The sequence below is a fragment of the Oryzias melastigma genome, linkage group LG7 (genome assembly GCF_002922805.2).
Source record: "Oryzias melastigma strain HK-1 linkage group LG7, ASM292280v2, whole genome shotgun sequence".
NCBI lineage: Eukaryota > Metazoa > Chordata > Actinopteri > Beloniformes > Adrianichthyidae > Oryzias > Oryzias melastigma.
Genome location: NC_050518.1, coordinates 15,644,184 through 15,659,502, shown reverse-complemented (window position 1 = coordinate 15,659,502; position 15,319 = coordinate 15,644,184). Strand labels below are relative to the sequence as shown.

The 15,319-nt window shown below is 39.0% G+C and overlaps 1 protein-coding gene across 1 annotated transcript in view; it reads left to right on the top strand.

Annotated features, from left to right (window-relative positions):
• Nucleotides 1–14,690, top strand: part of uhrf1bp1 (UHRF1 binding protein 1) — a 21,049-nt gene extending 6,359 nt beyond the window's left edge. Inside the window, exons 7-21 of the mRNA XM_024292845.2 lie at nt 560–730; nt 1,044–1,224; nt 1,404–1,490; nt 2,265–2,435; nt 3,980–4,125; nt 5,818–5,959; nt 6,069–6,262; nt 6,342–7,579; nt 7,719–7,891; nt 8,883–9,022; nt 9,108–9,258; nt 10,262–10,509; nt 10,774–10,882; nt 10,967–11,058; nt 12,674–14,690. Coding sequence (XP_024148613.1) covers nt 560–730; nt 1,044–1,224; nt 1,404–1,490; nt 2,265–2,435; nt 3,980–4,125; nt 5,818–5,959; nt 6,069–6,262; nt 6,342–7,579; nt 7,719–7,891; nt 8,883–9,022; nt 9,108–9,258; nt 10,262–10,509; nt 10,774–10,882; nt 10,967–11,058; nt 12,674–12,790 — 3,360 coding nt within the window. The 3' untranslated portion in view covers nt 12,791–14,690. The remainder of the gene's footprint in view (nt 1–559; nt 731–1,043; nt 1,225–1,403; nt 1,491–2,264; nt 2,436–3,979; nt 4,126–5,817; nt 5,960–6,068; nt 6,263–6,341; nt 7,580–7,718; nt 7,892–8,882; nt 9,023–9,107; nt 9,259–10,261; nt 10,510–10,773; nt 10,883–10,966; nt 11,059–12,673) is intronic.
• The last annotated feature ends 629 nt before the right edge of the window (nt 14,691–15,319 follow it).

Below are 15,319 nucleotides of genomic sequence, written 5' to 3'. Positions count from 1 at the left end.
TTCTTTGCCAGCCGACACCTGCACCACTATGCATGAGCCGGGGATGGGTGTTTGTGTTAGCCTTGGGGGCGGAGTCTGTGCTGATAGGCTCAACCCAAGTCCAGCTTTGGGGCAAACATTAGCTCATGCCTGTCATTAATCCTCATGGTTATTTAGTTTTCCAAACCTGAGCTATTCTTCAACTTCCTTCAGGAGATGAAACTTTTCTCCGTCAGCTTTTTAGTTTAGCTAAATACATTTATTATATGTATTATATAAATTATTTATGCTATTAAATATATTTTTAAATTTTCATATCCACACATAATACCTCTAAAAGTCATTAAAATATATTAAATTTGATGTATCAGAGCTTAAATTTTGCTGTTATTAACTTGTTCAATCTGTTTCAATGTTTGTGGAAGTCTCAAAGAAAATAAGTAAGGCCAAACCTGACGTCAAATATGTCAAATATGTTCTGTGTATCTTTACCTTACCTGCAAAGTAGACATAAAAAAAATAAAAGCATTTACTGCATGGAAGTTGACAGAAATAATGACGCCTTTGTTGTTCCGTACAGATAAAGGACTGTAATGTGTTGGCGTCTAAGCTGCTTTTCATTCTGGACGACTTGTTGTGGGTGTTGACGGACTCTCAGCTCAAAGCCATCATTCATTATGCCAAATCTCTGAGTGAGGGGATGGAGAAGTCGGCGCAGCAGAGGAAAAGCATGACCGCCGAGTCTTTACAGGTCTCGCTTCTCGCACACTCACACTTACTCTTTTAACAAACCCATTCGTCACTTTGTTTTTATAATTTATTTATGGGTTTTATGAGACAATTTATATCTATTTTCCCTCCAGTTCGATTGATTTTCCTTTTTAAAATCTTATTTATATGTAATTTTAGGTTTCATTATTTGGGGTTTGGGTGGGGGATTGAGAGCACTAGGGGCATTTTTATAATTATTTTTCTTTTTTAAATTTATATGTCTGTTTTTCTTGCCTATTTAGTTTATCTTGTTGTTACGTTAACTTTAGTTTGTGTACGTTTTGTGGTTTTAGACTGCACCTCCTTCTCCTGGACTACACAGCCTGTGGACAGAACCCCCTCCTTCCTCCACAAGTACCCCCACCAACATAAGTCAGTATTTTGACCTCTATGACGTCAAGGAGTCTTCCTATCACACCTTCATCTCCCGCCTGGACTTACACATATGCAACGACAGCTCCTCGATGGATGAAGGTTTTTCATTTAATCGTTTGCTTGTGCTGCCGTGTGACTTTAAAACCTCTGTGCTGGCTCATTCACACATAAAAATTCAGGGTTTTAAGGCTAATCCTAAAACACGGCCTCTTGCTCAGCATTTGGAGGTTAATGGTATGAGAGTATTTTGGAAAGGCCTCTTTTGTGATCTCGCACAGACGAAGCTCCCCCGCCTGGCTTGCAAGGTGCCATGCAGCTGACCTTGAGGAAGCTTGGCTTTGACTACTATCCTATTCACAGACCTGGTAACTACTGATTTTTTTATTTAATTTACTTCTGACTGAGTTCTAGCTCTAATTTATGACAGCCTTAGTTTTGCTGGCACTGGATGAGTTAACAGTCCCCCAAGGGGGATGTACCTGTGCCTACAGTCCCCCATAGTTTGAGTTACATTCCCTAAGAGGGATGTGCTGTTTAGTTTGAGTTGGATTCCCCTAATATAATCATATATGTTATAGTAACCAAAGGTAGACATGCCCTATAGTTTGAGCTACACACCCTTAAGGAGGATGTGCCCAATAGTTTGGGTTACACTGCCAGTATTCCTGGTGTTCCAACATCTCTGACAAAAGTCATTGAAAATAACATTTTGACATTTGGAATTTGTCACTTTAAGATGTTTCCAGACTACTAGTGCTAATAAAAATGAGATTTATGCATCTTAGTGCCTTGATTTATGCTAAAATCTAGACATTGAAAAATGCAAACATCAGTCAGTATGAAAGGAGATGAGAGTAAATCATAATAAGAAACTAGAGTTCGATCCATTTTTTTATGTTGACAGTTAATGAAAAGAGTCAAATAATTCATATATACCATTGATAAAATGAAAACATGGTACTGTCAATTTTTTCTAACAATGATGGATGAAGGGGGGTACTCAGCACCAGGTATTTCTAGCATACTGATGGAACAAATGTGAGGTTACAACACCAAAACCTGTTACTGTGCCTCTAAGGTCTGAACAGTTTTATTACAGGAGACGAGATTTGCTTATTTGCTTTTGTTCTCCTGCGCAGCTGACGGATGTCGACACTGGGAACGTTACAATGGAGCTATGGAGGCCCAGGCCCAGTGGGCTGCCAAGCTGCTGCAGGAGTACCAGAGACGAGCGGAGGCCTGCGGGTTCCCAGGTCCACATGCTGAGGTCTCTCAGCCAAACAAGGACTCCCCTGCTAAAACTGTCCAAGGTGGGATTTCTGTTTTGATGTAAAACATTCCCTATTGTGTTTTGTAGAAATGAATCTCCATTTGGGGATTTTTTTGAACACTTATAATCGCTCTGTCAGAGCATTAAATAGGTCATAACAGCTAATAATGGGGCAATTTTATCAGTTTAAACTTTACAGGAATTAATAAACTACAGATGGGGACACACTTCTTTTCCTTTCGGCTTTTCCCTTCAGGGGTCGCCACCCATAGGGACACAAATATATTTAAAAACATAACTTTTTTTCTATCTTTATAATTAATGCCTATGCTAATTTATAAGTAGTAAAACACATTTCAGAAGCTTACATATCCTTTTTTCTGCTTTGAACCTCTGTTGTAACTTTCTGTTAATGTTGTCATTTTTTTGGAACACTTGTGTAGCTGCCCACAATTACGCCATCATTGGTTAATCAGGGTCATGCTCATCCTTTCAGTCAACTTCTTCAAAATGAAGACAAGCAGTCTGAATTGAATTTGGAAGCTTTCTAACAGCTTTCAGATTTTATAATATTTAACTGCTGGCATGTTAACAAGGCAAGCTGTTATTACACTAAAACAAAAGCATCAATGTGGGATTGGAAAATTATGTAAAGGATTCTACTACTGTTAAACATAAGTTTTTACACCTGCAATAGTACTATGTTGAGTCATACCTTGTGTACTGATAATTTTTTGTCAAATACTAGCCATTTCTAGTGGTTCCCTCCATTCATTTTGGCCAACCCAACTTCAGATGTGTTAACTTGATTAATAACTAAAGTCCAACTTCTCATAAATAAATGTATAACAGCATCAAAAGCTCCATATTTACCGATATTCCCACAGAGTACTTTCTCTTACAATAAACAATGTAAACTCTGTTACAAACACAACACACTCACTGACTGTTGGTTAGTTAAATTTCTGCCTGATTTAAGTGGCAGCTTTGTGGTAAATCAAACTTTTTTTCCATAGATTTGTCATTTATCAAGAAGCACACAAACACTACATTTAATCTATTTTGGAAAAAAAAATAAACTGCATCCACTGCTGACTGGTAAAAATGTATTTAGGGAAAAAAGGATGACTTGTTCATCTCCCTTAAAAACAATCATCTTGACCATATTGATAAATGTAAAAATTGGGCGTGACCGCTTGTCAGCAGTACGGCAGACACAGTTAGGAATGTGTTTGGGTGAATGCAGATATAGAAACTTTACTGCGTGGTGTACCACCACCATGTGGTTAGTTTTGTTCCTCGAAGTTTTCTGAATTCTGGGCTTCAGAACGTCATCTGGGACATACCAATTTGAAAGAGGGTCATATCAGAAGCATGACCCCTATCCTAGCAACTTTATCAGCATCATAAAATAAATAACTTTAGGTCTCCTTTAAGCCTGTCCCTATGATGGACTTTTTTGTGTAAATGTATTGTAAGTTTAGATCTTTTTATTTGCCAAAATGGACAAGGAGCTTTTTAGAAGTATTTTCAAGTCTTGAAGTCCACTTATGCATTTTTGTGTATTGATAAACTTTTTCTTAGATGGACAAGCCAGCACTAACTCAAATAACTTGAGCAAAGAGCAGAGAACCAGCAGAAATTCCGGGCCAGCGAGTGCAGAGGTATCGATGAAGAGACTGAGATCCAGCTGTGTGGTGATCAGGATGGATGACGTGGACATTCACCAGGCAAGCCTTTGACTTTTCTGCACTATCTGACTATCAAAGTTGCATTTCTAGAATTCCGTCACATCTTGTCACTTTTTTTTTTTAAAGTTGAGGGTTGACAAAAAAAAATCTTGTGTCTTAAGGTGTTGGGGAAATCATTATTTGTGCAGCTGGCTGGACAGCTGCCTTGTGTTAATTAGGCAGAAAAAGGCGCCAGCTCATCAGCCGTCTTTGAGGTGTTTTCTGAGAGACCTGACTCATGGGGTCGAAGGCAGGGAGGCTTACTCATGTTTGATCTGTTGGGATCTTTCAAGTTCAAAGACTAGCCAACATTTTCCTTCCTTTGAACTTTTTTTAATGAAACAAATATTTGTGTTAATGCTCCTTTTCATACATTTTTTGGTATGTAAAAAATTACAAAAATCACATTTTCAGCAGTTTTAGCAATCTTTGTATCAAAACGTTCAGCTTGTTCAGGACATTACTGCTTGTACTTTTGAGATTTATAAACTTTATAGTTTTTTGAAATATTGAGCAAAATATGCCCCATAGGAGATGAATGATAAATTGCTAAATCCTTCAAAAACTTTGTCCTCTTTTGAAACTTGTGAACTTCTGCTTACTTTCAGCTAGAGACACCGCTCAAACTTTTAATTGTTCAGCAACCACTGGATTTTTAGGTTCATTGGGCATTCAGCTTTTATATTAACAACATGCTAGCTGTTTTTGGCTAATTTTGAATTTTTTTTCTAGTTTTTAGACAAATTTGGAGCTAAGCTAAAATTTTAGCATTATGCTAGCTGTTTTTTTTTGCTAATTTCGACATTTTTCCAGTTTTTTGCCTAATTTGGAGTTTAGCTAATATTTTAGCATCATGCTAGCTGTATTTGGCAAATATAGACATGTTTCCAGTTTTTTGCCTAATTTGGAGTTTAGCTAATAATTTAGCATCATGCTAGTTGCATTTGACTAATTTAGACATGTTTCCAGTTTGGCTAACTTGGCACATACTGTAACTAATATTTTAGCAAACTTTCAACTTCAGCATTTTATTCAACTGCTCTGGCGTCACTAGCAGCCACATTTAGCTTACAGCGGGGGTGTCCAAAGTCTGTCCTTGAGGGCCACTCTCCTGCTGCTTTGCCAGAAATCCTGCCTTATCTGCTGCTGATTACCTGGACCGGGTGTTTTTGGTCAATGAGGAGCTGCAATGGCCGGTTAGTTGGAAAACATGTAGGACACCGGCCCTCAAGGACTGACTTTGGACACTTCTGACTTACAGCATTTACATTTGCATTATCACAGGTAATGCTCTATATGTAGATAAAATATAGTCAGTATAATTTTGATTATTTCCACTAAATAAATAAAGCTTAGTGGTGCTTCATTCTTCCATACTTAAAAAACATGAGAAAATCCTTGTCACTTAGATCTTTTTTGGTCATTTGAATTATACGTTTTCACATCTGGCCCCCTCAAAAACCCATTTCCAAGTTTATTTTTAATGTGAAACAACTGTAGTTCCTCTTTGGTAAAGCAGAAAATACCAAAGGGAAACTTTGTTCATGTCTGATCGCCACCTTCACTTTCTAACAGGAAATCTAGTTTAGGTTTGTGTTTCACTTGTTCAGCAATCTTGTTTTGCTGCATTGTTTTCTCACAAGTACAAACAAATAAATCCAGCTTAACTTTAAATGTCTTTTGGTTTTTTAGGTGTCTACAAGGGCGCGTCAAAACAAGAAGACCAATTCTTTACTATCCTGTAACCGTAAACTTCTGCGATTGCCTGATAATGTACCGGCGGTCCATCTGCAGTTTACAGAATACTACTTTCCTGACAACTCCAGTTTACCAGGTGAGATCTTACATTTTATTTTCTTCAATCTTTGTCTCCTGATATTTAGAAAAGTGTCTGTTGTGTCCCACATCAGTATCATTTCTCCTTTTTCTTTGCCTCCCCATAGTCCCCACCTCAAACCTGTATGCTCAGCTAAACAGCCTCCAGCTGTGTGTGGACTCTGCCAGCATTTTGTGGATCAGTCTGTTTTCCAAAGGCCTCCTGCACACACTGGATCAGGTCAAAGCTTTCTACCATTTGCAGGATAGCAATAAAGTTGAAGAACATGTAGATATTCGCATGGATGCAGCTCAACTTAAGGTGGGAGTTACAAAGTTCTATTATAAAACATTTTTTTAATAAAGAAAAAAGAAACAAACATTTTTTCTTTTTTTTATAGCTAATTGTCCCCCTAGATTCATCCATACTGGACCACCCAGAACGCCCACAATCCCTTTCTGTTATCGTACCCCAGATGGCTCTCAGCAACACCCGCCACTGTCCTCACGGCTCTAGGGCTGACCTCAGCAGCACCTGTGAAAAGTTCGCCAGCTGCTCTTTCTTCCAGCTGGCAGCAGGTTGCACTTTTCCCAGAGAGCCAAGTGCCTTCCATCCCATTCCCTCCGCCTTCACTCAGCACTCCAATGAAAGGGAACTCCAGCCTCTAACCAGAAAGCAGCTACGATCTCAGGACGTCTGGTCTCTCAGCTTGTCCCGTGTCACTCTTGGCTTTGACGGAGCGCGGCGCTTCCCCAAAGGGAAAACTCAGCCTTTCGTTGAGCCCTTCACGGTTTCCGTGTGGATGTGTCAACCACCTGCCTTTCAGAGTGAATCCTTGTCTTCTCCCTCTAGTCCTGACGGAGCTCATCCATGCTGTTCGGAACCGGAGCCTTCTGAGGGCCAATCTGAGCTCGCTTCCATCCACATTCTGGCCCACACCATCACCCCAGTGAGGATGTGGCTTAACCACTACCAGTACGTCGCCCTTCTGAGGATGAAGGACGCCTTGGCGCGGTTGGGTGCAGAGTTGGGCCGGGATGTGCGAGGACTTAAGCAGACACTGGGCCAGAAGACGGGACCTCCTACAGTTTGTTTTGCTTTCTTGGCTAGCTCGGTGGAACTGGGTCTCCTTCTGCCTCCAGTCTTAACGGAGCAAGAGGATGAGGTTCCTCAAACTCCAGAAACGGACAGCCCAAGCATCACAGACTGTGACGTGTCCCCAACACATCAGCCAATCGCTGTAGAGCGGGAGGACAGTGGGTTAGAAAATGGACTCTCCTCCATCAATACAGGCACAACCGCGTTCGATCAGGACGAACAGGACGGGGCGGTGGAGGAGGCGTATGAGGCCGTAGAGGAGGGCCCGGAGGCTAACGGACTGGCATCAGAGGAGGACACTGCAATCCTGTCGCCTCCCCTTTCACCCGGTGGACCCTCTCCAGTCATCTCCCGAGAACCATCTACCTTCAGCTTAGACGGCGATCTGTCGAGCGCCATCAGTGTCACCAAGGATGTCACCAAAGACGCCATCAGTGCCTCGCTGGACTTGACCAAAGGGGCTTTTTCAATAACTAAAGATGCCTTTAGCATGCTCAGCCGGGGATCTGGCATGAGCAAGCTGTTTAGTGCACAGGCAAGGTAAGCTGGTTTTACAGTTTTAGGTTCTGATTGATTGAACAGAATCGATAAGTTGGGAAGGAAAAGCTGGAGGGTGGTGGATTGTGAGGAGATGGGAAAACCCACAAGTTGAGACCGAAATATATTCGTGTGTTTTTAGGGAACAGGGTCAGCGCTCAGAGGAGTCCTCCCCTTCTTCACGTCACAAAACCATGAAGCAATCGCATTCTCAGCAGTCCTTCGACAGCGCCATCCTGGATGGCAGTCTTCCTGATGAAAACCTTTCCATCGACAGCGATTTGAGCGACAATTTTGTTGTTCTCATGGACTCAGGTGCTTCAGAACTCATTTAAATCAGGGGTGTCAAACTCAGTCGCACAAGGGGCCTAAATCTAAAACACACTTCAGGTCGCGGGCCGAACAGGATAAACATTTATTGAAAACAAGATTTTTAAAACTTTAAAATTTGACATAATTATGAACTAGATGTATAGCATTACCTGCGATACTGCTAGTGTGAATGCTGTAAGCTGAATTTGGCTGCTGAAGATACTAGTGCTAAAAGCTGAAGATCCTGAAATTAATGGCTACAAACGCTGATAGCTGAAAACACTGAAATTACTTTGGTAGCTGAAATCACTGATTCTAATAGCTGAAAATGCTGAAGCCAACTAAAATGTTACCTAAATGTAAAATTAGCCTAAAAAACAAACAAAAAAACGTAGGTTAGCCAAAATAGCTAGCATGTAGCTGAAAAAATAGCTAAATTCCAAAATAGTCTAAAAAAACTAAAAAAGAGCCTAAATTAGCCAAAACAGCTAGCATGCAGCTGAACAATTAGCTAAACTCCAAAACAGCCTAAAAAACTACAAAAAATGCGTAAATTAGCAAAAAAAAAAAATTAGCTAGCACGTAGCTGAGATATTAACTAAACTCCAAAATAGCCAAAAAAAAAATCCTAGCAAATGCCAAATTAGCCCTAAAAGCTAGCATGATGCCAATTTTTAAAACTTTAAAACCGTAGCTTTCTAACATAATTATGAATAATGAAAAGGCAGGAATATTATTCCAGAATAAATCAACTTAAACCATAAATAAATTTCAATATTTTACTCTCCATAAAAATACATTTTGTCAAAATTATTCAAGTTAGAAATAACCGCAAGATAACATCGGTCTGCCACAATAAAATAAAATGATCTGGAGGGCCGGATATGATTACCCCGAGGGCCGGATCCGGCCCCCGGCCCTTGACTTTGACATATTTGATCTAAATGGATCTCTCTCAAATAACGCATCAGTTTAACATAGTTTTTGTCTATAGAATCCGGTAGGGAGTCCATTCGACTGAACAGCACAGCTGCAGACAGTCGAGGGAGTCCGGCCCCAGGGACGGAAGGAGGCTCATCCGCTGATCTAAGCAGCTCCCTGTCTCAAAGTACTGAGGATTTGTCACAGGAAATGGTAGATAGACACAAGGAAAACTGTATTTTTTTTCAATATTTAGGAATTGTTTTGGTGGTGTGATTTGTGACGATCTGTTGTGAAGTCATCAGTGCTGCTGCTGGTCCTGAGTGGAATAGCCTGTACCTTGGACATGCGTGGAGAACACCAGGTTGTAGCAGTCCAAACTCAGAGTCTGACCCCTGTGCAGATGGGCAACATCAGCCAATCGGACATTCTGGCCGGTCTTGTTCAAGGTAAATCCAAATCATTTTTATGTACAAATGCAACATTTTTTTTTCTTTTAGTTCTCTTGAACACAAAATCTTTAACGTACTGTAACTTTTCAACTGTTAACACGATCAATGTAATTCCAGTAGATTCTAAAGGAGAAAAGCAGCTCGTATGAGCTGCTTTTCTCCTTTAGAATCTACTGGAATTACATTAATTGTGTTAATAGTTGAAATCAAGAACATAAACACTGGTGCACATTGAACATTGTGTCTTCGAATTTTATTTTTTTTCCCAAAGTGTTTACTGTTTTGCTTTGTTCTCTCAAACCAGTATACATGGAAAAAAGTACAGGGTTTCCTCATTTATTGCGGGGTTACCTTCTAAAAATAACCCCCAATAGGTGAAGTCTGTAAAGTATAATAAACTGTAGAGGTTTTAAGGTTATAAAGCCCCTCACTACTCACTTTATACTCTTTTCTCGCACCAATAATAACATTTTTACATTTTCTCTCAAATTTAAATACTTTCAAAGTTGTAGAAAAAAGTCCAGTTTTTTAGAATGATGACTTGTGTAGATTTGGCGAGCTGAACACATTCTGTGCACAAGGCACAGCATGGAGGAGAATGATTGACAGCGCTCAACAGCCAATCAGAACGCAAACACAGTGTGGTGTAAGAAAATAAAAATTGCACTGAAAAAAAAAAAAATCTCAAGGGAACACTGTACAAACAACACATAATGTGAATTTCAAATTGGTGCAGATGGTTTCACTAAAATTCAAGCAGGAATAAGTCATTTGAGGCTTGCTGCTGCTGAACAGCACCTGAACGTAGCACGCTGCATTTACTGACCCAAAATTTAAAATCAACTGAAAGGTGTTTTTGAGCTCTTCCAATTTTGAAGTAATTTGACATAAGTTTCTAACTCGATATCCATCTGTTCATATAGACGTGTAGTCTCCAGAACCAAACACACTGGGTTTTGCTGAGCCAGCGGGGTCTGTCTTTCTGCTTTCTTTCCTGCAGCTCCAAGTGAGCCAGTGCAGGGATACGAAAGGCGGGGGGACGCTCCCGTTTTGCGCATGCGGGCAGAAACGGGCCCATCCGCAGCTCTGGCCGAGTCGTCGGGCTTTCTGGATGTACGAGTGCAGGACTGCCGGGCGGACTTGCTAGCCTCAACAGTGGCTAACATCGGCCCTTTCCTTGAAGATGAATTCAGCGTGGACGGGCAGCCGATGAAGCTTCACATGAGTAACATCACCATCACCATGAAGGTGGGTACAGTACTAAAGTCTACTCTTTAATCCTGCTAATGCACATTAACATAGTAAACGTTGCAAATCCATAGTTTACAATTGGGCTAGATTTATACATTTAGATTAATACTGAACTCTTGATGATACTAATAAGATTAAACCCTCTTATTGGACTGAAAGGTAAATAAATAGACAGGTTTCTTTTGTAAATGTACATTTCTAACCATAACATATAGTGTGTTTAAAGATCTGTGTGTAACAACTTCTTTCATTCTGATTCAGGATGATGGTCCCAGGATTTACCCAACAGCCCCCCAGCCTGTCCCTGCCAAATTCATCATCGATCATCTGCTTATGGAGCGAAGCGATGACGGCATCATGAGAGTCAAAAGTGAGAGCTTTTGAACTGTGCACAAATGAAATCATCTGCTAGATGTTTGCAGAAGGCTAATTGCTGCTTGTTTTCTGATTGCAGCTGACAGAGCAGACCCCAAACTGGCAGCTGACGTCCCCCCAGCTGCTTCCGCTGATGCTATCTGTTCTGAATCTGACCAACGGGAGAAAGAGGTACAGGCAGACGCACCAAATGCTTTTTGATGCTTTAGGCAATTTAATTTAATTAGAAAATCAAAAAATACATTTTACAATTGGCAATTCAATATGAAAAATTACAATTCAAGCTTACATGTAAAAAAAAGCTAAATCAATTACATTTATATGTTCTTTGGTTTTTGGAATCATAATTCAAATGAAAATGCACTTTACAATTCAATTTCTTACCAGAATTCGTTTTAATTATGGGAGAAAACAGCTTGTCCTGGAAAAAAAATGTTTCTTCATGTTTAGGCAACTTGTATCACATTTCACAAACCCCAGTGAAGCTAATGTGACCTTCACTGACAGAGAAAAAGCTTTTTCTGCAGTTTATTTAACACATCGTAAAAAGCAAACTGGTAACTACATATATAGCATTACGTGCAATAATGCAACTGTGAACGCTGTAAGCTGAATGTGGCCGCTAATGACGCCAGAGCAGTTAGTTGAAAATGTTGAAGCTAAAAGCTTGCTAAAATATTAGCTAAATGCCAAATTAGCCAAAAACAGCTAGCATAATACTAAAATGTTAATTTAACTCCAAATTGGCAAAAAAAAACTTCAAACATGTCTATATTAGCAAAAAAAACAAAACAAAACAAATAAAAAAACAGCTGGCATAATGCAAAAAATGTTAGCCAAACTCCAAATGTTAGCTTGATTATAAATTAGGTAAACAATGGGAAACATTTCTAAATTAGCCAAAAACAGCTAGCATGTTGTTAAAATAAAAGCTAAATGTTTCTAGCTCAAAGTTTATGCGGAGGTTTCAAAGTGCACAAAGTTTTTCAAGGATTTGAATAATTTCTCATCCATTTCCTATGGGGCATATTTTGCTTAATATTTCAAAAACTATAAAGTTTATAAATACCAAAAGTACAAGCAGTAATGTCCTGAACGAGCTGAAGGTTTTGATACCAAGATTGCTCAAACTGTGATTGAGTTTTTACGTTCCAAAAAATGTACGTAAAGGAGCAGGAGAATCACTATGGTGTGAATGCTGTAAAACATAACACCACAACAGAAATTCTCAATAACTTTGATAATCACTTTATTAAATTAAAACGGTCAACAGTGATCACACAGCCAATTAAGGTTTACTTCAAAAGCATAAAATGAATGGTGTTTTTGCATACATTTAGTTCAAATTCAGCTTTTGTTATGGTATCTTAAATTTTATAGGTAAAATTGTAATCATTTTATTATTTTTTTTACAATTAAAGTGCGTCAATACAAGTATGCAATTTTAAAGCTTTGTATGATGTCAAGCACCAAGTATTCCAAAGGACAAAATAAAATTAATCTTTGAAATTGCCGTATATGCACATAAATCAGCTATTTTATACCATTAAGCAATGTGTTGTTGTTTTCTTTTCCCATATGAATCAAGGATTTAAATCTATTTTTTTCTTCAAATCTTTATTGAAATGTCTTGAATGCATTGGTGCTTGTACTTCTTCACCAGAATGTAAGTGAGCGTCTGAGTTTGTCCATGATTGTTTGACAGCCTTCTTGTTCCACCTTGTCGTGTGATCTGGTGTCCAGAACTCTCCGTCACTCACTAACCTTATCACCTCTGACTTTGCAGAGACAAACCACAGAGTCCCAACTCTGCCAAATGCAAGCTGCCCTCACCCAGGCCCTGCAAGAGAAAGAGCGCCTCCTTCTGGAAGTTAGGAAATACAACCCTGCGTTTACTCTTTAAGCCACTCCGGGTTTATGACTTGTTTTGCTGCTGAGAAAATATGACAGGACCGTTGATATAAAGCAGTAGAAAGATGAAAATGGGTGACGAATCTGAAAACGAATCCATCAGATCAGGAACAAATCCTCTAAGCTAACATTTGATGGTATCTTGTAGACTTGGTATTTTCTATTTATTCTGGTTAAGTTTCATCCTCACCATGAAGCCATAGTGGCGTTTGTGTGTTAAACACAGCATGCATTGTGGTCCGGCATCGATTCTCTCCACTTGTAATGGAAATATGAAGTCAAGCACATCAGAACCTTTGTTCCTCTGCATCGACACTGCCAGACAGACGGCTGCTCGTCCACCAGCCACGTCCTGCATGCTCGGTCAACAGTGTTCATTTACATGTAGCACATTTACTATCGGACTTTTAGTAGCTGTAAACTAGAAAATAAGGTTGCTTTTCTATTTGTTTTTGTAGTGTTAGTTGTAAATAAGTACAGTTGCACTTTTGGTTTGTGGTCTTTAGAAAGAAACTGAATCTTAATTTTTACTTTAAGGTACCTCACAAATCAAGTTTTTTTTTTTTTTTTTTTTTTAGATTAATTTTTGTAAGTGGTAAGTTATCCTGAGTTGTGAAATGTTTACGTTTAATTTTGACACATTTCCATCTGCAGAGATGGTCTAACAGTATCTTGGATCACAATGCTACAGGAGCCACACACTAATGGATTGTGCGTTCGTTATGTGTCTTTAACTTAAATTTGTTGTTTATTTATTGACATTTGCTCGCATGTGTGTTTTTTTAATTAAATATTGCTGAATCCATATCAGCCACAGAAAGGGAGATCCTTTCTTTTTACATCCCCACTTTATTCATTCTTGAGTCCAGCGTTCTCAAACAACAAAATCTGTGGTTCTGATTGTGGATTCCTTTGACAAAAACGAGATATACTTTTACCACAGTTATGAGAAAAATGTACATTCCTGTTTCAATCCCAATCTAGATTATATCAGGGAGGTTGTAGCTTTTCCAAACAGATAGGATCAAAAATAATGTATTTTTTTTGTCATTTATGCTTTTTAAACCCACATCTGTGTCGAAATGTAATTTAAAATCCAAGTTTTTTCACCTTTTGGTGGTTAATTTGTTACAATGTCTCCTCTCAACCTTATGAGGCAGACACAGCCTCTTAAGGTGGAATGTTCCCTATCAAAGCAATAGGAGCCCTTTAGTTTACACAAAAAGATAATTCATTGCAGCAACTGTTAGGTGTGCAGTTAAATTCTTGCAGTGATAAGTTATGTATTATAAAGCTTAGCTGCATGCAGATGTGAGTAATATTTCAGTGTAAGAGAGCAGATATATTACCTGCTTACCTCAATGCCATCAGTATCTTTTTGTTTGTTTATCCTGCATGGCCTTAATAGATAATGGTACTAAACCAAACGCTGGATGCAACATGTAGCTGTACAGTTTTCCTCTTCACTGTCGGGCTTCAGTGTTAAGTAGCATCTCTCTTCCTCGAATCAATTGGTGCTTTTGGTCAAGTCCCATAGCATGTTACATTAAAAGGTTTTTCTTTTGCACTCCGGAGGAGTTTCTCCTCTTCCTGCTGCAGCGTACCCCCCCATCTGTGCCATGCAAGTGACTCAATGCAAGGCAGTGTTTCCTCCCTCTAACTGCACATGCATAAGCTGAGCTGTTTGTTCTGGAAACTGCACTTGTTTGATGAGAATCCGATGTTGTAGAACTGTACACAGTATTTTTGTGGGCTGGTTAAGAAAAGAAAAAAAAAGACTTTTCTATGGGTTGAATCACTTCCATTGAGACTAAACTTTAACTGGTTCTGTGAACCAACGTCAGTGTGCTGTAAAGATTTTAAGTGTACAAAATTAAACTGCTGGAACACAGTTTGATGTTGCTGTTTTTTTGCTGCATTCTTCATGTGACAAATGCTTTTAAAGAATTATTTTAGGGATTGTTTAGAGTTGGAATCTACATATATTTGAACATCAATTAAAATCAAATGTAAAGAGTCGATGATGCCTGGATCAAGTTAATAAAACTTAGTATTTTGTGTTTTTCCAGACTAGAACAATAGTGGCAACGCCTGGATTTCTTGTCAAGAATTTTTAAACCACATAGATCTAATAGATTTTAGGACTTCTATGGTAGCCCGAGACCACAATGTAATACAGTATAAAATATGTGATGCGATCATGGCATTGAAATTACAACTCTGATAACGAACCTCTGATATGTGGAAAGTTGGGGATGTTAAATTTCACAACATTGCCGATCTTTTTAACTTGATTTTTAAAGTTAAGCGTGGGGTCTAACATGAAACCTAGATATTAAAACTCATCTGCATCCACTTGCAGACAAATAGATCCATGAACGCCTTTGTTTTCTTCGTCTGAGCTGACATTTGGCTAAAACTGAACGGCTGGATGGCTCTAATATTGCTCGCCAGGAAGAAACCATATTTTCAGATGGGTACTGAACAACTGCTTTCTCTAGATGTAAAAGAATAACCAATT